The following is a 23,242-nucleotide window of genomic DNA, read 5'->3' as shown; positions in this document are numbered from 1 at the left end:
TTATACAAACGTACAGGTGATATAAATGTAATACTGAATACTTCATAGAATTTTTATTCTTACTACTATTATAAAATTAAGTCAGCTTTTCTAACACGATTTTAACATTTATGACAAAGTAATTTTATTTTACAATGAAAATGTATAATCGAAGAGCAGCAAAATATAACACACGCATAATACATGCATACATGTATTGAATTACATACTGTTGAAAAACTATGACTCAACAAACAAATGTAATCACTTTTCTACATGTTTTTATTCACCACATTGGATTTTATATTACAAAGAAAATAGAAAATCCAAATGCAACAAGATGCGACGTACACATAATACGCGTATATATTTGTTGAATTGTGGAGCGTTGAAAAACTTAAATAAATGAAGCACCGAATAAATTCTGTGGCACAAGCATATTTCGATTTATCAAATAGTAATCCAATCGCGGTAAGTGCAAACATATTGTTAATAATTATGAATCCAGAAGATACATTCTTTATATCCTACAAAAGAGAAGGTTCTAAATTTTGATGTGCCGAATATATGATAATAAGAATTGTAATACGTGTGAAAATTCTTATTTGTAAAAGTAACGGTGCAAGGCATTCTTGTAAGGACAATATAAAATAAGATACTAAAAGGCTACGTTATTGTAATCCTTACCTGTGTTTCATCATATAGTTGAAGGTGATTGTAGAAAACTAGGCAGAAGTGTACAGTTATGTAAAAGATATGCCATGTAGGAACACATGTGTCATATTTAATCCTTTGTGTGACCTGAAGAAAGTAATGGTAATAGTACTATTATTGTCATAAATATGAATCGAAATGAATAAAATGTATAAATGATACGTGGAATCATTTCAGGGATGAATTTAAATGCAACAGTGATGGACAATGTGAGTACTTTCATCCGGAACTCGTTAAAACATAACAAACAGTGCAAATTCGATACAATTTCAAAGCAAAATAAAATCGGATATGCGTTTTATAACAATCTATTTTATTGTTTTTAAATGTTCAAAACCATCCCTGAAAAGTCCCACATGTTATGTTGCATCCTGTATATTCATTTTATAGTTTCTAGTGTCAGTATGCGCGTGATAGAGAAGTTATTTTGTAAAATCAAACCGGTTTACATGATCTTCCTATGGTACAAATCATATTTGCATTAACTGCTAAATAGCAATTGTATAAGTTCATTAATATTCTTAACAGTAGACAACCAGTTTCGATCCATTATTCAACGATACGTTAGAATCAAGCAGATAATCAATTTTTGTTTCGATTACCGCAAAGCTAGTACATTCGATTTCCTTTATTTTACGTTAATTTTTTATTAATATATGACAACTGATATTAAAAGAGGATGAAAGAGGAAGAAAGTGAAACAATAAAGTGAAAGATTTACTTGTTTGTGGTACCATCGAATAAAATAATCAATATAGACCATACAAACATACTATTCATATATTAATAATAACGTATAAAATACTTGTGTCTTTCTCGGTATTCTTAATTTTGGACTTCTATTGTTGTATACAAATTCAAGGACTTATTTATAATTTAGAGTTATAACGTTTAACTATTTTTGTGTTTTATTCTTCTACTTCTTGTTCTAAATAGATCTTGGTATACGTTATTTCAATTATTTCTTCTTGACCATCTGTTACAACATGCAATTTATTTCTTTTTCCTGTACATTAATATGTGTGATATATACAGATGTATATATACCATTAGTTCAGTTTCATTTTGTTATTATACAAACATAATGCATTAATAATAAAGTAAAAGTATACAAAACTTACATTTATTTTGTATTCGTCAAGACCCAAGCGAGGACTACCTGGAAACCAACTGGGACCTTTCCAAAAAACAGCCAATTTGTCCGATACAGACGACATCTGTAAACTCTTTTGAATCATTTGGTAAAGATAAAATACCTATAACAATTGAAATAAATTAATCAACTAACAACAAGTGAATTACGAAAAACGTTTTCCCAAAATTAAATTTATTAAGTCCAACCGATAATCTATTACAGAAACAGTTACAAAAGGTGTAATTCAAAAGTTCAAAATTAGTGCGTAATTACTACATGGTGCATGTAATTATTTCGATTTATAATGTGGATTTCTTTCTTATTACAATTATTCGACAAGTGAACTAAATTAGAAACGAATACTGTATTTGCACAAGTAATTGTTGTTATGTAACAGTACGATCATTCCCTTCATCATTTCATGGAAATACATGTACGTTTTAGTTATAAAGAACCGTTATATTCATGTTTACGTGAAACACACTTTCTCACCTGCAAATACAGTGGATTGAAAGACTTAGGATTGACAACTAAACCATAAATAATCTTTTTATCCTTCTTCTCCTCCATGAAGGTACCGAATAACTTATCCCATATAATAAGCACTCCTCCATAATTTTTGTCCAGGCAATACAAATTACAACCTGTGGAAAATTCATAATAATTATTGATTATTAATTTATGAGACCCAATCGAACGATTTGTTATATTTAAATGTGAATTTATAACACATTAAATATGACAGTTATTTCGAAACCACTCACCGTGATGCACACGATGATGTTTCGGAGTATTAAATATTAATTCCAACGGCCCCAGATCGTCAATAACAGTTGTATGAAGCCATAGTTGGTAAATTAAGTTGAATTGATTATGCGCAATGAAATGCGACGGAGATATAAATAAGGCAAGGGGCAAATAGAACATCTGCAAACAGATTTGCTGTCGTTGGTATGATACTCAACGAAAAATTGTCAGGCTTAAAAATTGTTTAAAAGGATACTGTATTCCTACTCTCATGGTTTAATGTCAGATGCAACGTGACTTTCATATCATTTAATTAAAAATAATCTAACGAAAGCGAATGCCTCTTTACAGGTTCAAAGACTAATTAAATATATTCGTTTTTCAAATACCGTAAAAATGTATCGAAGTAATTATTAGTATTTTTCATTTACTAATTTTCTCGTAGAAAAAACTTTAATTTGTACAATAACTAATTTAATAATTGCTTAATGAATCATTAAAATGTAATGTGCACTTAAGTTATACAACCTAGAAAACGTAAGTTACACAACTTACAAAACGTAAGTTATACAACTTACAAAACGTAAGTTATACAACTTACAAAACGTAAGTTATACAACTTACGAATGCAAGCTGATCTAGAGAGCATCGATTGCACCTGCTTCCACTTGTGGCTTGAAATAACCGCCACACTCTGTACATGTAATACGAGCAATACTCACGAAGTTACACCAGTGTTGCAAAATGGATTGCCGCAGACCAACCGCGAGAGTGAACTCCTCGCTACTATGATGAACTTGATGGTGAGCCCATAAAAAGTGTACCTCTGCAAACGGGCGAGAAACACTATAAATTCGTCAAGTAGAGGGATGACAATGTCACACATGGTTGGATAGGAATTTAACCGTGGTTACTGCGATGAACCCAATAGTAACAAAAATCCACACCAATAGCAGTGATATACCAAGTCCATGTTGAATTCCAAGGTAGATTCCACCAGTGATATTTCTCGTAAATTGAAATGTACGCATAATACTCAGCACCGCGGAAGGAGATACTGCGTCAGAAAAATTTTAATAAAATAATTTTAATTCTAAGGATTATCCGAGTGTAACGTGTAATGTATAATATACTTCAAGCAGTTATAGGAAAGTAGTGAAAATGCTAAATAGGAAAATATTAATAGTGAATTTATAAAGCAATCAAACTTTGAAAGCGTACGTTATCTCTCGACCTAATTGATCGAGTAAGTAGAAAAATCTCTAGATTGCCACGCATTATTCTACTTCGCTTTATCGTGTACCAATTAGAATACAAGAATAACACTGCTGCTAAAAATACGTGGTGAAAACGATCGTAAGCAAATAGATTTCGTAGCATTAACCGAACATCGAGGCTTCGTATATATACTCAATGCATATCGTTAAGAATATTATCCCTATCATATGTAGATAGAGTCATTACAGTAAATTCATGCAATATTTATTTGCGTACACATATGTACGTAGTATTGCATCCATTATTGAATACATTTTTCTATACATCACCATACGATAATATTTGGCACAAACATCGAAAACTCTTTTCTATTATAATTTATGTGGCAAATAATTGCAGATATCATTCAAAGACAAAACACTAAAAACAATAGCTAAAAAATTAAGCGTTACCTATGCTTACCGGCCAATTTCTTGAAGTAGCCAATGAGAAAGTGATGTCACTTGATCGTTCAAACGAAAACTCTGTCCTTTTGTTGTCAGTATAATTTGCTCCAGTATAATAAGAACGAAGAATGGAAACCATACCTGTGCACACGTTTGTTTAATTTTTATAACTGTATTAACTTAATTTATCCAATTTAATGACTATAATTATCTTATTTCGTTAACTGTAAATATCTAATGTTACGTTGAACTGTATTTTACAAAAACAATAATATACAATACATTTGTATTGAAATTTCACGTGGACTGAAACGATTAAATCGGACATATTAAACAATAATATAAAGAGATTTAACAATTCGAAAAAAATCTTTCATCTATTTAACGGACAAATTTAAATTCACAAATACTCACCTCAACGATTCACTAAACAACAATTTTTAGTCATTATTCAATCTTATCTTATCTTATCTTGTGCATTCAGATCTTATTTATTCTAATTTCTGTAACAAGGGCGATATTCTAAGTATCAGCTGTTAATTACCTGCCAGAGATACGATTACATTGAGATTCACATTTGTGTGTTATGTGCAAAAGTCACACTTGTTTACTGCATACAAAATATGGAAGGACGAGTTTTGACAATTCTATTGTACGTTCTTTAATTCTCCAGGTGCATTTCCGCAAATTTAGAACATTTAAATCGAAGCAAAATTAAAAATACTTAAGTTCTTATGAGTTTGCAAACGTTACTTGTTATATTAATACGTCTTATTTTTCCTAATACCAACACTATCGTATTTCATATAAACATAGAAATAAAATAAGTTGTAGTTTGATACAAACATTGAATACAGATAAGCACATCGTATTCTGCTCTTTAATATGCGTTCAAAGTTCGAAAACATGATTATTATCGGTTAAATAACTAACAATAAACATTATTGAGGTGGAATTGAATAAATTAAATATTTTGAAAATAAAATCGAAAAGGTGTACTAAACTATTTCAATACACGATACTTTGATACAATGTAACTTACAAATACGATAAAAGTATAAGTATTAGTTACCTGTTGTTGATAATCAGGAACTTCGTGCACGAATTCAAAGGTTGTTTTATAAGGATTAACGAGGTACCAAAGTTTCCCCGCGCCTTTTAAGTGGCCGAAAAAATCCACGTACGAAACGTTCATTTTGCTCATCTGTGTACGTTTGTAACTGTAAATTTCAGGTAACCGCTGTTAAAGCATTAAAAAAAAAAAAACACACTGAACTATACTGAGAACAGCAGATTCTGTTTTAGTCATCGTACAGCATGCACGCATCGTTTATATATGTAACTTCGAGCTCACCGAGGACACGCGAGTATGCGCGCGCGCGATGTTTCATCCACGGCCGTATGTGGTAAAGGCGCGACAATGATGTTACAATAACATTTGTTTCGAATTAAACAATTGTAGATACATTTCTGCGGGTTTCTTAAAAATTGTTCGTACTTTATTCGTAATTCATGAATGCACGCACATACGTGTATATTTACAACGAAAGAGCAATTACATTTTCTCATATAGTAAATTTTATCGAGGTACTTTTCCATATTATTAATAAAATATTCAACAATCGTACGTCACTCGATAAGTGAAGGTACTTTATTCGTATATTAGAATTACATACGTATAAAAAAGGAATGATTTTAGTAAATAGTATAAATACTCAAAATCACTACAAGCTTTTGCGAAGGCAATCAATGATATTTGATTTTCAATGATGCATCCATAATGGCAAAACATTTTTAAATTTTTATTCAAATTTCTACGATATGTAAAAATATTTTATCCACGACAAATTAATATCTCATTTGTTGACTAAAGTGTATTTATTCAAAATGAAAATCTCTTTGACACGTGTTATACGAAACTGTTTATTTATTGTTGGAAATCATTCTGTACGTATTCTGAAAACTGTTTTAGAATAATGGATTGACGATATTAAATGGACGATATTAACTAACTAATAATAATTCAATTACTCGAAAATTTCAAATTGACATCATTGATTAACTATTGCTCGATATGATTTGTAACGCAGAAAAAAAACTTTGAAAAAAATTTCACATCGATCGTGTACTTTTGTTAATCTTTTTTCCATTTACTTTGATGTACAATAGTACATGGTGGTACTATGACAGAAACGTAACACAATACGCTCAAGGGTTTAATCAAGCGATTCAAATTATTCGTAAGATCGAGAATCTGCGTGATACATCACTGTATGGCAAACCTTCGGTATGTCAGACACTACACTAGCGGCAGACGGGGTGTTTCATAACGCGCATTAATTATTCGCGCAAGAGTGGACAAACCGATAAATTACTATTACCGCACGTGAGATCCTTTTTAAATTTCGTGTGTCAAATTTAACCCCGTTGATTAATTGTTATTTAACCAAACGTAAACAATTTTATCGTCTTGAAAATTAATGTAATATCGATAGACGTGCAGAACCACATTTCGTTCCTAAATCAAAGTACTGTAAATGTATGTAGTAAGAAAACCTATCATTGATAAAAGTAACTTTTCTTATGGGGAGTACTAACTGCAAAGGAGAAAAAGTTAATTTTTGTAATTCTTAAAATGAACAGAATAATGTAGTTTTAAATTTACTGTTGCGTATAACAATCCTTAAAAACAGACATAAAATATTTTTCTTTCACTCACAGTTATTACTTTTTTACGATTTGCCTACACAGGAAATACATAAGTTCCTAGACAATTTTTTTTAATTTTTGAATATAAACAATTTTTCTTATTGTCAGTCAATTTTAAAGATCTACGTAATATACAGCGTGTTTTTTCGAAGTTGAGCATCCAGAATACCTTCGTTAATTCTAATGTTACGAAAGAAAGTTAAAGAAGAAAATGGTTCGTTTCGAAGGAGTAAATATTCCGATAAGCAAAGATTTGCAGCCGATGTTCAAAATAATTACCGTTATCTTCTGTACATTTTCAAGATAATTTAAGACAAACAAACGATTGTTTATTGCTTTCGGTAAATTTCGAAGTGATGGCGATATATATACGATCGAATGTTTCTAATTGAAAATTTGTTTACAAACATCGAGTATTTATACTTTACACTATCAAAACTGTAAAGCAATAATTCATTAATTGCGTCTGAAAAAGTATGGTAGATACGAATAATCATTTTAAACATCTAAAATAAGAAATATACATAGTCGTGCTAAGACATTTGAGTATAGTACCTGTTTTCTTATACGAACATGATTTTTTCACTCAAGGTCATTTTATCAATATATTCTAGATTGTTGAATAAATTTTTTTATGACCTCCATCACTATATTAATGAAAATATTCCATTAAAAAAAATACCGATAATCTTAAAATCTCGTAAAAGTGTTTTTTTTATTAAAATATTTACCTCTTCAAGACAAACAATTTTCTTCTTTGACTTTTTCGAATTATCTAAAAAAAAACGAACGTATTGTAGATGCTTAAGTTAGACGAAACATTCCTGTACAATGGTCCATGCCTTTATAGTAGTACTATAATATAGTACAGATAGTACTGCCTTTAAAGGAGAAAACGATATAATATATATTATATCTGCTTTAAACGTATCCATTTTATTATTTCCGTTGGCGTTCCGTAGTACAATGACGTTCCACAAAACAACAGTTAAGAATCACTCTGATAAATAAAACGTATTGACTACTTTATGAGTAATGATTGTGATAATCTTATTATTGTGTTTCATCTGCTGAACCAAATAACTTTTGTGTAAATAACATTCCCGTGTATTCAATAGCATAAGAATTTTAGTCAGATATAGTGTAATAATTTATTTAATTAACGTTTCAAATAAAATATATATTTATAACACGGTAACTTTGAACAATTAATATAATTGAAGCAGATTTAGGATGAAATTTCTCTCGAAACACCTGGACAAAATGATATTTAAATTTGGTTCGTATATTATAATTTCAATGATGATAATTACTTAGTAAATTACTAGAAGTACATATTAACGAAAACGTCCGGGAGACAAAGATTTTTAACATCGCGGAACAAAACTTTCCATAATTTCTTTCCTCTTTGTAAAACGACGGAGATTAATAATACAGTATTATATTAAATGTTTCCAAAAGGGTATATTAGAAAAAGAAATTTCAACAAAAGTAAAAATAATACATTGATTCTTTTTACAAAACATACATACCAATTAAACTGTTTTAACTGATCCGATGTTGAGTATAGTGTAGAGTAATGGTATACGTGTAATATTAAAGAATTTAATTTAATAAGTAATTAAGTGCTTTAATGAAATCGCGGCGAGAGACGCGAGCGAGCGACACAGAGGTTAGTGCGAGCGGAGCGGTGAACTAATGATTAACTGACGAACACGCTGTGTCGGTATTTATGATCGGTCGATATCGCGAAACCACGGATAAAGTATTCCTTACTGCTAACTTGAAGTCCCGTGGCAGGAATGCGAGAAAAGAGGAAGGAGTACACCTATTCTCATGCACACATTCAATTCTTGTTCGCTATTCGTCGCGGCAGTTACAGACACATGTGAACCGAGTGACGAAGAAGGTAGCGAAATAGAAAGAGGCAGGCAGGGCCCCATTGGCGTAGTTTTAACATATTACTACTATACATTAGTTATACCTAATTCGGTGTGTGGCACACAATTGTCGCCACGATTTTTCAGGCATTTCCAGTAGTTTGATGAAAAAGTGTGTCAGACAAAAATTAATCGCTACAAATTTAGACGTAAAAAAATCTTTCTTTACGAATACGGAACAATATGTCACCATTGACGAGGTATGGAATAGATCAGACATTCAATGAGAGTTTGTGTTCTATAAACTGACGTACCAATCTCGTGAAAAATCAATGGTTTTGTAGCGCACTCTACGTTCAAGAATGGTGACTCTCGGAACCATATTCGAACGAACTGATATGAACTGTACTTTGCACGAATTAAAACTAAAGTTCCTTCGAGATTAATTTTTCGAAGAAAGTGAGGCAAACTTGAGAAACTGCTGGCACGATTCATACAATAGACTCTAGGGTCAATTCAAATTGTAAAAGAGAGACTGGAGTGTTTAAGTTCAAGTCATAACGTGACTACGACATGTATTCAAGCTTTAAGATAATCACAGTGTATAACAGCTTGAGCAAGGGATCGAGAAGATCCTCGATCGGTGTATTTGCTCACCACACTTGGTTACAGATTTTCAGTGCAATACCGAGTTACAAGCCCCTCAAATCCACGCCGATCAATGCGAGTTCTTTCTGTATAGCTACTGTCTCTACGGAACAATGCACAGCGATGCAAATGCAACCGCGACTCACATGGGAAACCCTAGCTCCCTGCTATATAGAATTACCACTGTCACCACAACGATCTAACCTTATCGGTTAGTACAGAAGGCTGAGGAATATTCAATCCTGACACACTGGGACCAGAGAAAGCAGAGGAATTCTCAATCCTGTGTCTTTTCTGCCCCCTAGAAAAGACCCTCATTTAAGCCATAGTTAGGGCATTCTGGAGCGTAGCCATACTCTCTACTTTCGATTATGGTATCTTGCAATGTTTGGCACTGGTTCACTAGCGCTTTGGATACGCAGGATCATAAGTTCTCAACCATCATTGATTTTTAATATGATTGCCCTGTAGAAAAACTCTGTAGTTAAATTTGTTTCACTCTAATGAGTCTGATTGAAGAAAAAGAATATCTTTCAGTGAATCCCTTTAGATCTGTCCTAATCTGTCACTATCCTGCTCACGTATCAGACTCCTTTTTTTCCAATGTATGCATTTTGTACAGTAGCAATTAATGCACAGGGGCAAATGACGGTTTCTCTATCACAGCTCAACTATCCACAAAAGTCTTGTATCGAATAGTGTAGGCATTACCCATGGTTGAACGTCTTCTCTGCTTCTCAGAACTTGTGGCCTTTTTATGTCACGCAGATCGCATATACCAAGAGGAACTTCTCTACAAGTTCACCTCCAGAGATTATGCCATATTACTTGTTTTTTTTTTTTTTTTTTTTGAATCTGCTAGCTGTTACTCTTTAGTGAAACTGACGCGAAGTTAAACAATCCTGGAGACTTTCTAGCAGCCCGTAGCAACCACCTTGCTACTTCACCAAGACCTTCATCATTATGGACAACCTCGTGCAACTCTCTAATATTATTACCTAAGTCTAACTGTCTTAGAAACATACCCCTCCACACGCTGGTACTCAATAAGAGAGTGTTTCTAATCTCCCTGTGTGGGTACAGAAAAGTACAGGTGGTACCGTCTATGCATTTGATGTAACACCTAACTAAAGACTGGGAACATTTATTGTATTACATTATCAAGAAAGACCGAGTGCGAACGTTCAAGTCTCCGAATTATGCCTTTGTCAGTGCTTGAGCAACATAGAAACTATTACTAAGAAATTCACGTTAAAGTTATTGTACATAATAGTTCTTTTATTGTTCACGCAATAATTTCTCTAATCCGAGAAATTTATTCGTTAACTATTTGCGATATTGTATGTACATTTTACTGTATTGAATTTAAACAGTTAGAAATAGAATATAAAAAGATAGGATTAAGGTTACAATTGATATTGTATGTGTACTTACATATGTATATACTACTCAAGTTGAATTTGAATACAATGATATTATTCGTACAGATGTAAAAGTGTGTTTTAAAACCGCAGACGCGTTTTCTAATTGCAACCGTCGAGTTCATTAAAGCCCATAACTCGACGTATGTGATCCCAAACTATTGAAGGAAAACTATTTGAAACCAGTTGTTTTTATGGAAGAGCACAGCTTTTTAATGGAATGCATTGCTTCTCTGTCCTCGTGTGTCAATTCACCGATATTTTTAAACTCTGGTCGTAGCAAAATTTGACTTCGTGCACGTTCCACCGTGATGGAAAATGGCATTGTTAAAGCTTTCCTCCAATTTGTTTTATCATATTGGATGAGAAACTATAAGAGAAATAACGATGTTATTTATTTTAAAATGGGTTTTTACGACATATAAAATTGTCATTTTATATAAATATGAACACTATCATTATAATGAACATTGCTTTATATCTCACTCACTTTTATTGTGTATCAATTGCTGTTACTGTTTGTCATTCTAGTTTTTAAATAGTTTTTAAACATTAGGTACCTTTGTAATCAATTTTCGTATTTTAAATAGAATCAAAGGGGGAAATAAAAGATCACCCAACTTGCAGTATTTATAAGAAATAGAAACACAAAAAAGTAATATAAAACTTTTGTTTCAGTTATAATGACACATACACATATTTACTAAAGATTTTGAAATAGAGTACTGATTTCATGATTTTCTTTAAACCTTTACTTAATATTATTCAAGCACTTAGTTAATTTGACATTATTTAGTTTTCGATTTTATGCTAATGAATTTTACCAAATGTAATTACTCGCCTGATCAAACGTAGTATCTTCAATATGAAACATTACATAAGTTAATGGTTTAATAAGAGGGCAAAACTCAGGCACGCCGGTTAAATATTCTTCAATGACGTTACGTCGTAAATTATTCAATACTAAATCGGATGCACGAATTAAATATTCATGTGTTACCTGAAATATAAAAATTGCAAACGATAAAGTTTAACTCTGACTGTAGAATATAGAGTAAACATTTAAAAGGAAGTAATTCGTTTTGATATTGCTAGTACTCATAAACCCATGAAAAGGCATTGTTTATTTAGTATATTTAGAAAGGAATTTTTTACTACGTACTTTTAATGCCTGTCGGCCAGATTTGGTAAACAACAATTCATCGGTACATATTTCAGTAATGGAAGACATGCATGTTAATTTATTAATGCGTGGTTTTGTATTCGTTGTTTGAATGCTAAAACATTCGAGACATATTATACCCTTTAGGCTAATACTCGTATGTATATACATACAAATTAAATTATAATTTAAATTACATCTTTTTTAAATACTATAACCAATTAAACTAAATTATAAATTGTTTCCTATAAGTAATGTTATTGGAGTTTATGAGTGAATAATTTCATAGAAAGTTGCTCGATAATTGTTTATAAATTTACCGAAATTAATCAAAAGTAATTATAAGAAAATTTTCATCGCTTTCGTAAAACAGATACTATTGTAACAATTTTTAGATAGAAATATTGCAGTAAGATACCACGTACAAAATTAACTTATTAAATATACTTGAATTTCACTTTATATTACGAAAAGAATTAATTGAAAACTGAAAACTAACTTTATTTAAGAAATTTGAACAAATATACTTTTACTTTTAATACGTGTGTTACGTAAACTATATTTTCAACAACTGAATCAATTAATTTAAGAAAATTTAAGAAAACATGAACAAATCTTACTTCTCTTTTACGAGCTGTAAAAAATCGTCAATTTGAGAAGTGTGTTTATTGTCCTCATCAATACTACAAATAGCTTCGGCCAAGGTGAGTACAATTGCTGACGTGTCATTAGGATCGAAAAAATTTAATTCTTTATTCGTTCCTTTAGAAATTGAACTATTTTGCATCTCCTGTTTACAGTTCTTCGAGAACTTCAGAAGAGCGGTATAAAGTGCCGCACAAAGAATATGAAGAAGAACGTTGCCACCAATTGGATGACAATGGGCGGGAATATTGTCATTTAATACGAATGCGGTTTTTAAAATTGCAGACGGTAAAGTCACGTACAATTGGGCAAAACAGCCAATTACCAGCGACATTGTCTGATATATACTGGCTCCAGTCTAGAAGTTTTAAAGTCCAGTTATTCAGAGACTAACGTTTATCAATATTTTAATAATTTTTAGTTATTTATACCGTGGTTTGATATCGTTTCTCGTATATTTAATTATATTACTAGATTTCGATTAATCAAGATTCGATTACTTTCTCGATTGTTCAAATTGGTATAAACCAACTTTACTATTAATCTATGCATTAATATACAGGATGATTCACCTAGAATCGTGTCAAAACAATGCGTATAGCATTCCCAGCCCGCATTGGCTGTCAGTGTTCCTTCGTATCAATACATATATTTTTGTTTAATATTGTCAACTTTAATTTATTTACTTACAAAAGCTAAATTGTATGCAATAAAATGCTGAATGAAATAAAAATTATTTCATCTTTCACTCTTTCAATCCAATCTTTACTGAATCATCGTTCTCCTTAAATATATTTTATACATTTTAATTTTGGCTATAAAACTTTTCAATAGATATTGAAAAAATTATAGTAACCACTACAATGAACACCCTGTATATTCTATTATCTATCATTAAAATAAAAATAAACATACAAAATAGTAATTACACACTAATGACTTACCTTTACAGCTTCCAAAAGTATTTCGATGATTGGCTGCATCATATTGTTTAACGGTTTTAAAATTGCATTCAACCATGGTGGTCTTGATTGATTCCAGACCTGTGTAAATGTAATGGAGCAGTATATCGCACTTTCCAACACTATCGATTTTAAACATTTCTGGACTATTTAAATTTTCAAAATTTTAGTACCTGTTGTCGATCGAGATAATTAGACCAATTATTATTTTGTCTTAAAGCTGGTACAATAACATGGCCAGGTTCTTCTGCTATATACGTCACAATATGGATTAAACTATAAAGACCTAACGCTGATGTTACTTTCAGTGTTCCATAACATGTCATACTATTGCATAGAAAACCACCACAATTCTTTGCATCGACTCTTAATTTTTCTAAATTATCAAAATAATCTTCAGAAGTGAAATCATCGCAATCGTGAATTAAAGTATTCAATAACATTTTAGCTACTGCGTAATCGTTCATGGAGATCACCTAAAAGAATTTCAATTAAAACGTTCGAATTTTGTAAATATGCATTTATCACAAAACTAAAACTAATTTATTAAAGTTCATACTAAACATGTTCTAATGTATATTTTACAATTTGTACAATAGACAACATAGATTTTTATCAGCTAAAGATCAAATAGCTCACAAGAAGTCCCGAGATATAACACTCATTTTGTTTTTGTACACAGAGAGAACATGATATACTGAAACTAATTTTGTAATCGATTTTCATAAGTAGTCGAATCATTACCTTCATTAATTGAGGCCACTTTGGTTGCGGTTGGTGTCTAAGTATATTTAATTCTAAAATCAGTGCTCGATCCTCAGGCAAATTTGAAATATAAATGTCAGAATCCATCGAGCCTAACAAATTTGGTGCACACATTAACAGCCAGGCTGCTGGTCCACGACGTGGTTGTAAAATCGTTAAATTGTCAAACCCTGCACGAAAAACCTACAATAAAAATAATTGCCTGATTCAAAATTTAAATCCATGTATGGCACACGTGTCGTGAATCGTTTCAAATCATTTACGATATATTTTTCGTACCTGATATAATTCTTGAACAGGCGTGCCTCTCAATAACAAACAAACCAACAACTCGTTACATTTTGTATGGATGTCCCTAATCGCAACAGGTAGTTTGTTTAATTTCAATCCAATCATTTCACTGACGCTAACACAAGCGCTCAATGCAAGATATCCCGTACAACAGAGAACGTTGAAGGCATCGGTCCAAAATTGTTCAGATCGCGCTAAACTCGGTCGAGCCTATTACAGGTATATTTGTTATTTTAATATTGATATTACGCACAACTTAATTTTTATATTTGAGAGAAAGAAAGCATATGCACACGTAAATTGAAGAACTTAATAACAATAAGATGTTAACAATTGAATATTTGAAATAAGAGGAGTACTTTAAAACAGATAGTTGCAAACATATGAAATGTATTTAAATTTTAACGACGTAATTTTTTATTTAAATCTTGTCACATTTTTTAATAGCAAATCTGTAGTAAACGTAACTGTTCTTAAGACTATTATCAAAATTATATAATTATATATATGACAAAGAATAGTGTTGCGATTTTACGATGAACATTGAAAAGATAATATTCAGCTTTAATATATTCAATTATTCTTTTTCTTAAAACAAAAATAAATTATTATAAAATAATATAAATTTTTTTTATACCCCTACATAGATAAATCTTGTCACGATAATAGATAAAGACTCGTTCAACATTCCAGAAAAAACTCGCTGCGCCATTTTTGGAGACACAGTGTTCCACAAATCTGCCCTTGTTGCTGAAAATGTAAGATGTTATCTCTTAATATACCCACCTAAAATATACTAAATATATTTGAACTATTCGCCCCGGTTGTCTTACTGAACACAGAAATATATCTCTATTTCTATCTTCCTCGAATAAAGGTGAAAAATTTAACGAGTACCAATGAGGTGGGGGGTGAAAATCTCGGTAGTGGATCTTAGCTCAAATATCAGGTAGTACATGTAATCATCGTAGTCTATTAATTATTGCAGTGTCTAAAAGGAAGTTATCTGCTACTCCTTTTTCTTCGAAGAGACGTCTTTAATATTACACGATAGGAATTAATGGATCTCAGTGTACTATACGTTGCTGGAAAAATGATGAACGACACAACACAGAGACAAGAGAGATACTTCGCCAACTCCACTTAACCCCTACCTTTAACTTTCTCATAGTTCCCACTATCATACTACTTGCACTATTTCGCTTTGTCTCGACACGTCCCATTCCACTTCTTTGTCAAGCGACACAATTGATAATAGATGAGAACTATTTGGGTTAATAATACACTGCAACTAAGATCATGTGTGTGTACAAGTGTGGCTAATCCACACGATCAATCGATCTACGTATGCACTAATCATATATGCATTCCTATCATTCATTACTTTCCAGCAACACATAGTAGTCGTGCAGTTCGTGTATCTAAAGGTCGCAAGTTTAATTTCTTAGGTAATGTCTACATCCTGTACGAAATCTAGTCCTTAAGGGATGGTCAAGCCTTAGTGAAGAAACTCTCCTTTGTCCCCATAACCAATTATCAATTAACTATTATTTTGCTAACCCATATAATTAAGTAAAGAGCTCATAAAATTTGACTATTTGTCCTCACAATATTTAACGGATGTTTTATCTGAAGAGATTTTCGAATAGTTCCTGGACCTGATAATTTAGAGCAGTGTTTCTTAACTTATGTTCCAGGACCTAAAATAGAATCATGGAACTATTCGTAGTGGAGTCATGAATTTAAATTAAATCAAAATTTTTTAAACGATCAAAATATGAACTGATTTTTTCAAATACTATAAATTATAAGAATTCTTTTTTTAGTGTTTAGACCGAAGTCTTATGTTACTTTTATGACTTTTAGGTAATTATGTAATTATTGTGCTTTTCTTTTCTTAATTATTTTTAATAGTCGTTCTAATATTCATTTAAATTACACGTGCCCAAATTCTCTTTTGAATCCTGACTCTCGCGACATCCATTCATTCATCTCTGATTCAACATCTCGCAAAATAGTATTGAATTTTAGTTTCTTTGCCGATTTACGTAATTTAAGGTGCGTTTGAAAAAGATTGGAAAGCATTGATTTAAAGCGTTCGTAGAACAAAAGTATTGGATGACTTCTTCGAGCATTCCTTAACGGTAACGTAGTTAGCGCACGTCAGAACAGATACGCATGCAATAAACATGTCAGAAAATTGGCCGATAATAGATACCGACGCAGTACGCGATACAGGCGGTCATTAAATTCACCGATTTACTCGTATAGACGGTTGCATCGTATTCAGGCGTCTCTGGCAACAATACCGTAATTTGAAGTGTTCTTAATCAAAATCTAATTTATTAAACTAACATTAAGTAATAATATAGTTTTACGTACGATGCATATTGAGTGGTGATTTTAATGAAATTAAGATGCGAAACAAATTAACTTTAAAACGCTGGAATTCTGTCATTTATACGTCCACATAATCCACAATTTGTATTACACAGGAATGACATAAACTTCGTCAAAAATAGTTAAGATTATATTACATAAACAATTGCTACAACACCGTCAATGTTAACAAATACCAACACAAATAAAAATAACGAATCATAACTAGTATTCGCATGCGTAATAAATCGTATGTGTAGTCGACAAATTTTCAAAATTTATTTTTTCGAAAGTCATGCTTCGTACAAAACATTCTGTTATAGATTCTCAATTAATTTTTCCGCGAAAAATATAATAAATATTTCCTTTAAATATAAGTTTAGTTACATTACCTTGCATATATAGCCACCACATTTGTACCACAAAGGAGCAACGTTCTCGTTCGAAGAATGATTTGATATCGTGCCAACTAAGAGAATCAGCTTCATTGAATATGTATAATGAAATTAAACGACAATGCAAATCTAATAATCTTTCTGCTACAGTCTCGGCCATTTCGTGATAAGATTTGTAAGATTTGTTTATTTTCTCGCTAAAAATAATAAAAAATACATTCATTGTATTTACAAATCATCAAAATATTAAAAAAGAAGAAACATGAACTAACATTAAAAACATTCGTAGCAATAACTGGCAAAAGTAATAAACAATTAAAATTATGAGTACACATAAATCTGAATGTATTCGAAAATCTTGTATATTAATTTAAAGACTCATGTTTTCAGCTGTCCTTGGTTTCTTTGTTTCACTTTCTTAATTAGTTAGAAGACATTAAGATTGACAAAAGACAGATAGTACCATATCGCCAATTCTTACAAACACCAATGAATATAAAAGCAATAGAAAAACATATAAATACCTCGCTTGTATGGAAATTACATTTTTAGCTTGTTGACTATAACACCATAAACAATTTCGTATTAATGCAGCTGCTCCTAAAGTGGCTGTTAATACTGTTAAATCCGCATGATCTAAGGATTCTTGAATAAGCAGGTGCAAATGTTCTGAAATTATTGAGCAATATTGTATAGTTTAATCTCTTTAAAGAAGCTCTAATTTGAAATTTGCTGTGGATAAATCTGTATTGTACCTAATAATTGTTCAGCAGTATCGACAACAAGTAATATGAATTCGGATGGTGGAATTTTCTTAATAACTCCATCTTCGCTTTCTCCACTTTCAGCGGTTTCGTCTTCGGTTGACTTTGTCAAGCCCGAATGACGTTTAAAAGCAGTTTGAAAATCTAATTCCCACCATGCCACGATTTTAATAGCAGCAAATGAAGCATGCCTTGGAAAATCAAGTTTTCCGCCACATATGCGCGTACATAATGGTTCCTTCAATACTGTCTGCATTTCCTATAACATTATAACATACTGTAGCATAATAACATTATAATTTCAATTATATACAATTTAAACAGAATATATACATATTATAGAAAAATATATGAGAATATGCATTATAGTCGCATGACAAAGAAAACATAATGCAGAAGATTGGGACGTGGCAAGATAAGGGTAGGTACCGTTACATATCATGTTATGGAAAATTAAATTTGTTTACGAAAATAATTTTGGTCAACTTCCACTTTTTCTCTATAAATTAGAGATTAAAATTTGTTTACGACCCAATGCAAAACGCCTATATATGTGTATGTAGTGTAAAGGGAATGGTGACGAAAGCTGTATTTCATCGTTAACTTGGTTGCTAAAATATCTAGACACAACCCTGTCGGTCAAACATCAATTATCGAAAGTAATATGAACTCGAATAATTTTTATTGAACAAATGTTCGTATAATAAATCGATACAGACAAAACTTTAAAAATTAAACATTTAAAAAGCAAGTGCAATTTACATTATCGTACACAGTTACATCTTACAAGCACTAATATCGTATTAATATAAATTTACCATGATTGTTGCATATGTATGTTCAAAGAGGGGATTCCCGATAATAATATCGATTTTTTGGTATTAGATTTTTTAAAAATATGTATCCTTGAAAATACATACTATGAATTTTCTATCAATACGTGAAAAACTATTGAAGTTACAATAGTTTGAAAAGAGTAGTGCACGAACAAAAAAGTAGTTATAAATTAGTGCTCTTAAAACTTTAAGGGGAATAACCATCAGGGCCGTGCCTTGGCCTTTTGACGTTCGAGACAATACGGAATACAGAGTCCTTCGTTTATTCGCTTTACCCTCTCAAAGATTAACAAATATAATAATATCGAAATCCTTTTTTAAAATTATTTATTTTATTTTTTATTTTGGCAGAATATTTCTCAATAATCTATTTAAAATGTAATATTACATTACTAAATTTACTAAAAATGTATTTACATAATTATAAAAATTGCAGTATTACCTGATAATATTGCATATCTCGTTGTAATAAAATTCTAACACGATCTACTAAATTGCCATCTTCCATAATTTCCATCTTTGCAATCTGTTTAATATATAGTAAATAATATGCTTAGAAATACAGTGAAGTTTTAAATATTTATTAATGCAAAATTATAAAGAATGTTTAGCAGTGTTTAACCAATTTGAGCATTATTTATTCACGCAAGTGTTCTATAAACAATATACAGTTTAAACTATATAATTTGAAGTAACAACTTATAAAAAATGTACTATAATTAGCTTTTTGTTTACTCTAAGCTAAGTAAGTTAAGACAAAAGAATTTGAACTAGTATATTAACACATTATACGCCACACAGTTTTCTATACTTAAAAATACTTTTTCTATTAAGGATGACCTCAATATTTGTTCGAACTATAGTGTAAAAAATTGAAATATTCGATAATTTGTCGATGTACTTGTTATTTTATAGTTTCATTAATGAGAATAATGGTATTTAAAAGTTTACAAGTATCAAAGTTCATGTCTTGTAAGCGTTTTAGAGAATCATTGTAACTTTAAAACACTGGTCCCCAGGGCTACCATGACGTTTAACGCGGTAACATTGGAAGTAATCACAGTGATCAAGTTATCTGCTTCAATCTTATACAGTAAAGCATACATCAAATTTTATTTGTACAAATCATGTACATACTAGTAATATATATGTTTCATATGTATATTTCAATATTTTCAACAATATTAAATTTCAAAATGTATTACTTATACACATTAATTTAATATTTCTCTTATAGAAATAAATATATACACTAGCTCTTTTCCTACAAGGCATTGTAAAATGAAAAATTCTGTAATAAGTGCTGTTCTACCATGCAAATATTAAAATGTGTATATTTTACAAAGATATAAATACTCACATAAATATATTACAATGTATTGTCTATTTTATATTATAATTTATATACATTATCTGAAATGTTGTATTTTTAATACAGTATACATACATATGTTCATTGAATCAGTCATTCTACTTAAATTACAATTTGGTTTTAAAGAATTAAAAACTGTTCAACACAGCTTCTTTCTCTTTGCCACTAAAGGAACACTTATCAAAACATGCTGATTTCCTTATAATTGCTGGTATTTCATCATTAAGTAATTCGTGTAACGTCTTTCCATCATATTTATAAATCCATTTACCATTTACAAAGTCATATCGCTTTGGACCAGACTTTGGAGAGGAAAGCCATATTTGTTTATTTGGAGTTTGACGATTTATAACATAAGTACCATATGGTTTACCAAATTTAACAGTTAATACACCATCCTGCAAAATAAATACATCTTAAATACACAAACACAAGAAGTAGTAATCATCATTTAATGAAAACTTTAATCCTAATAATATTGAAAGACATACTCCATATGATACATCAGCTTCTAACAAATGTGACGATTGCTCGATCAATTCATCAAAGTATTCTGTCAAAGATTCAAGTGTTTCATCAGTAACTTTCTCAAATTGTACAGATGTAAGTCCTCTATAACAAAAAGAAAAAAATTAACTTTTTTAATAGAAATAACTTTTCATGAAAATATATATAGTCATTACAGTAATTCACTAATATTTGTACAAATTTTTTTAAAATTCTATGTTGACTTTAGCTCAGGAGAGATCAATACGAGGAAAATTGAATATCTAGTCCAAACTGGGATCACAGAGACTGAACATAATTTATAATCTAAATTACTAGGATAAAATTAATAATAAATAAGATAATACTAATTTATTAAAGAAAATGTATGATCCCATATACATAATTATTATAATCACTTACTTTTTCTTACTGCTATTTATAGTTTAGATAAAGAAATTTCATAAATATAAAAGTTCAAAGGACACAACATAAATATATATGTAGAAATGTATACTTACTCATTAACCGAGTATCCTTTACTACTGTCTGAACAAAAATTTGCTGTTAATTTATGATTTATTGTTTTCAAACCGTTATCTTTACTTAAAAATTTCTCACGTTGTGACACAAGATAACCTACAATATTCGGTCTACATTGAACATTGATCTCTTCTGTTATATTTCTACTTATATTTAATACCAAATCACACGATAAAGTTCGGAGATAGCCATTCTTTGTTATGTTCTTTGTCAGTAACATGATCAAATTTTTTATATATTCTGTATTGATCAAACAAACAGCATACAACACATAGTCATTTAAATACTGTGTCAAACATGGTTACCAATTGTATGCAACGTATGTATCAAGATCGATCACATAGATTTCATATTTTTATTATTTGCTAACAATTATAGATAAATGTAATATCGTAGGAGCTACAAAAAAGAAATTACAAAAAACGAAATTAATAAATTCCTAAGAAAATTATTTATGAAAATAATTTTAACGCAGATTCATTCACAAATTGTAATTTAAAAGGTAGTTTGTTTTCACTTTGAATAGTTTCCAATTAGATTTGTTTCTATATAGAGAAAGTCGTTTGAAGGTCATATTGTCGGTATATATATACTGTGTGTACAACATGGTAAATATATACAAAAGCACAGATGAGATCTAGAGTAGACATTTCATCTTACGAAAGATAGTATTAGATAATTTGAAATATCGTTCTCGTAAAATATCTATGGTTTTGAAGCAATCGCTTCATTTAAGAATAATAATTCTAAAAACTATATTTAATTGAATCATTGCAGTCGATTAAAGTAATTAAACGCGTTAGTACCAGAACGTATTGTAACAATCAGTATTATGTATTCTTAGAAATGAAACTTGAAACATTTTAGTAACATGAAACTAAAACTCGGATTTTTATTTTGTAATAAGTATCTTACATTTTAAGGTAAAAACGATCAAACAACATTAGAAACTCGCACATCTCCTTTTTTGACTTATTATATTTAGCTACATTCATACATACATCTCATCTGTGACTCTTACTGTAATTAAAATAATTAATTCTTGTCATATTTTGTTATTATTTCTATATCCAATAGAGCTGAAATTTTATTCCAATCCAAAACAAAATTTTTTAAATTCGTAATGATGGCTATGAAATGACAGTGTTGTATTTTAAAATTCATATCTATAATTTTGTTTACATTTCATGATAGTTGTTACCGAAATAATTTCAACAACTCACTACACGATAAAGTTTACTGAACGAAGAAAGCAGAAATGAAGAGAATATTATTTGAGGGATTTGCAACACATTTATTTAATATTTTATCAATCTTTCCACATTAGGTAAGTTTAAAGCATATACTCAATGTGATTTCTATTTTGTGCAAGGCGTTTTTCTGCTGTTATAATTACATACTTCGTACTTTCTTTTAGTGTTTACAACGGTATCGATGTTTGTGTTAATATTATTTATTTGGCGGATAAATTAATAAGACATTTTATATAATTTATGCAGATTATTGCTAGGATACGTATCAACACTATGCAGCGATGTTCCATTCAAAATAAATAAATAAATTTTAAATGTAATTGTTACAAATGCCCTTCTATGTCCTCAAATAAGTATTTTTCCTCTAACATAGTAGGATATAACAATTTTGTACACATTTTCCTGTTGAGTTGTCGGGATGTCCCGTGAGTATCACAGCATCAGAGCAAAGGAGAGAGGTCTAAAGTACTACAAAAGTTATCAGAATTGTAT

At 30.5% G+C, this 23,242-nt stretch overlaps 3 protein-coding genes and 1 long non-coding RNA gene across 8 annotated transcripts; 1 reads left to right on the top strand and 3 right to left on the bottom strand.

Annotated features, from left to right (window-relative positions):
• Positions 1-243: 243 nt before the first annotated feature.
• Positions 244-10,969, bottom strand: LOC143149780 (alkylglycerol monooxygenase). Of its 2 annotated transcripts, none has more exons than XM_076317410.1 (10): positions 10,911-10,969; positions 5,312-5,459; positions 4,256-4,380; positions 3,481-3,632; positions 3,298-3,401; positions 2,593-2,755; positions 2,321-2,472; positions 1,815-1,949; positions 667-780; positions 244-506 (listed from the first exon to the last, which is right to left on the bottom strand). In XM_076317410.1, exons 2-10 carry the CDS (start codon positions 5,441-5,443, stop codon positions 252-254), a joined length of 1,332 nt encoding a protein of 443 aa, XP_076173525.1. In that variant the 5' UTR covers positions 5,444-5,459; positions 10,911-10,969; the 3' UTR covers positions 244-251. The 2 variants fall into 2 exon arrangements, with proteins under 2 accessions (XP_076173525.1, XP_076173524.1); XM_076317409.1 differs by lacking the exon at positions 10,911-10,969 and adding an exon at positions 8,933-9,021.
• LOC143149783 (uncharacterized) lies at positions 3,226-23,135 on the top strand. Its single transcript, XR_012992870.1, has 3 exons — positions 3,226-3,561; positions 22,692-22,824; positions 22,915-23,135. It is a non-coding gene; the product is annotated as an uncharacterized LOC143149783 (long non-coding RNA).
• Positions 11,070-19,672, bottom strand: LOC143149779 (uncharacterized). 3 transcript variants are annotated; one of them, XM_076317405.1, is made up of 13 exons: positions 19,539-19,672; positions 18,252-18,519; positions 18,021-18,165; positions 17,494-17,693; positions 15,360-15,472; positions 14,711-14,932; positions 14,411-14,614; positions 13,840-14,142; positions 13,649-13,747; positions 12,680-13,062; positions 12,060-12,174; positions 11,739-11,897; positions 11,070-11,267 (listed from the first exon to the last, which is right to left on the bottom strand). In XM_076317405.1, the coding sequence occupies exons 1-13, from the start codon at positions 19,611-19,613 to the stop codon at positions 11,070-11,072; spliced, it is 2,484 nt and encodes an 827-aa protein (XP_076173520.1). In that variant the 5' UTR covers positions 19,614-19,672. The 3 variants fall into 3 exon arrangements, with proteins under 3 accessions (XP_076173520.1, XP_076173521.1, XP_076173522.1); XM_076317406.1 differs by having other exon boundaries at positions 15,366-15,472; XM_076317407.1 differs by lacking the exons at positions 12,060-12,174; positions 12,680-13,062.
• On the bottom strand, positions 19,894-21,846 carry Fh (frataxin). 2 transcript variants are annotated; one of them, XM_076317413.1, is made up of 4 exons: positions 21,576-21,846; positions 21,476-21,503; positions 20,960-21,080; positions 19,894-20,866 (listed from the first exon to the last, which is right to left on the bottom strand). In XM_076317413.1, exons 1-4 carry the CDS (start codon positions 21,715-21,717, stop codon positions 20,597-20,599), a joined length of 561 nt encoding a protein of 186 aa, XP_076173528.1. In that variant the 5' UTR covers positions 21,718-21,846; the 3' UTR covers positions 19,894-20,596. The 2 variants fall into 2 exon arrangements, with proteins under 2 accessions (XP_076173528.1, XP_076173527.1); XM_076317412.1 differs by having other exon boundaries at positions 21,476-21,839.
• Positions 23,136-23,242: the final 107 nt, after the last annotated feature.

This window comes from Ptiloglossa arizonensis, chromosome 8, assembly GCF_051014685.1.
Source record: "Ptiloglossa arizonensis isolate GNS036 chromosome 8, iyPtiAriz1_principal, whole genome shotgun sequence".
Taxonomy (NCBI): Eukaryota; Metazoa; Arthropoda; class Insecta; order Hymenoptera; family Colletidae; genus Ptiloglossa; species Ptiloglossa arizonensis.
This window is presented reverse-complemented; position numbering and strand designations above follow the sequence as displayed.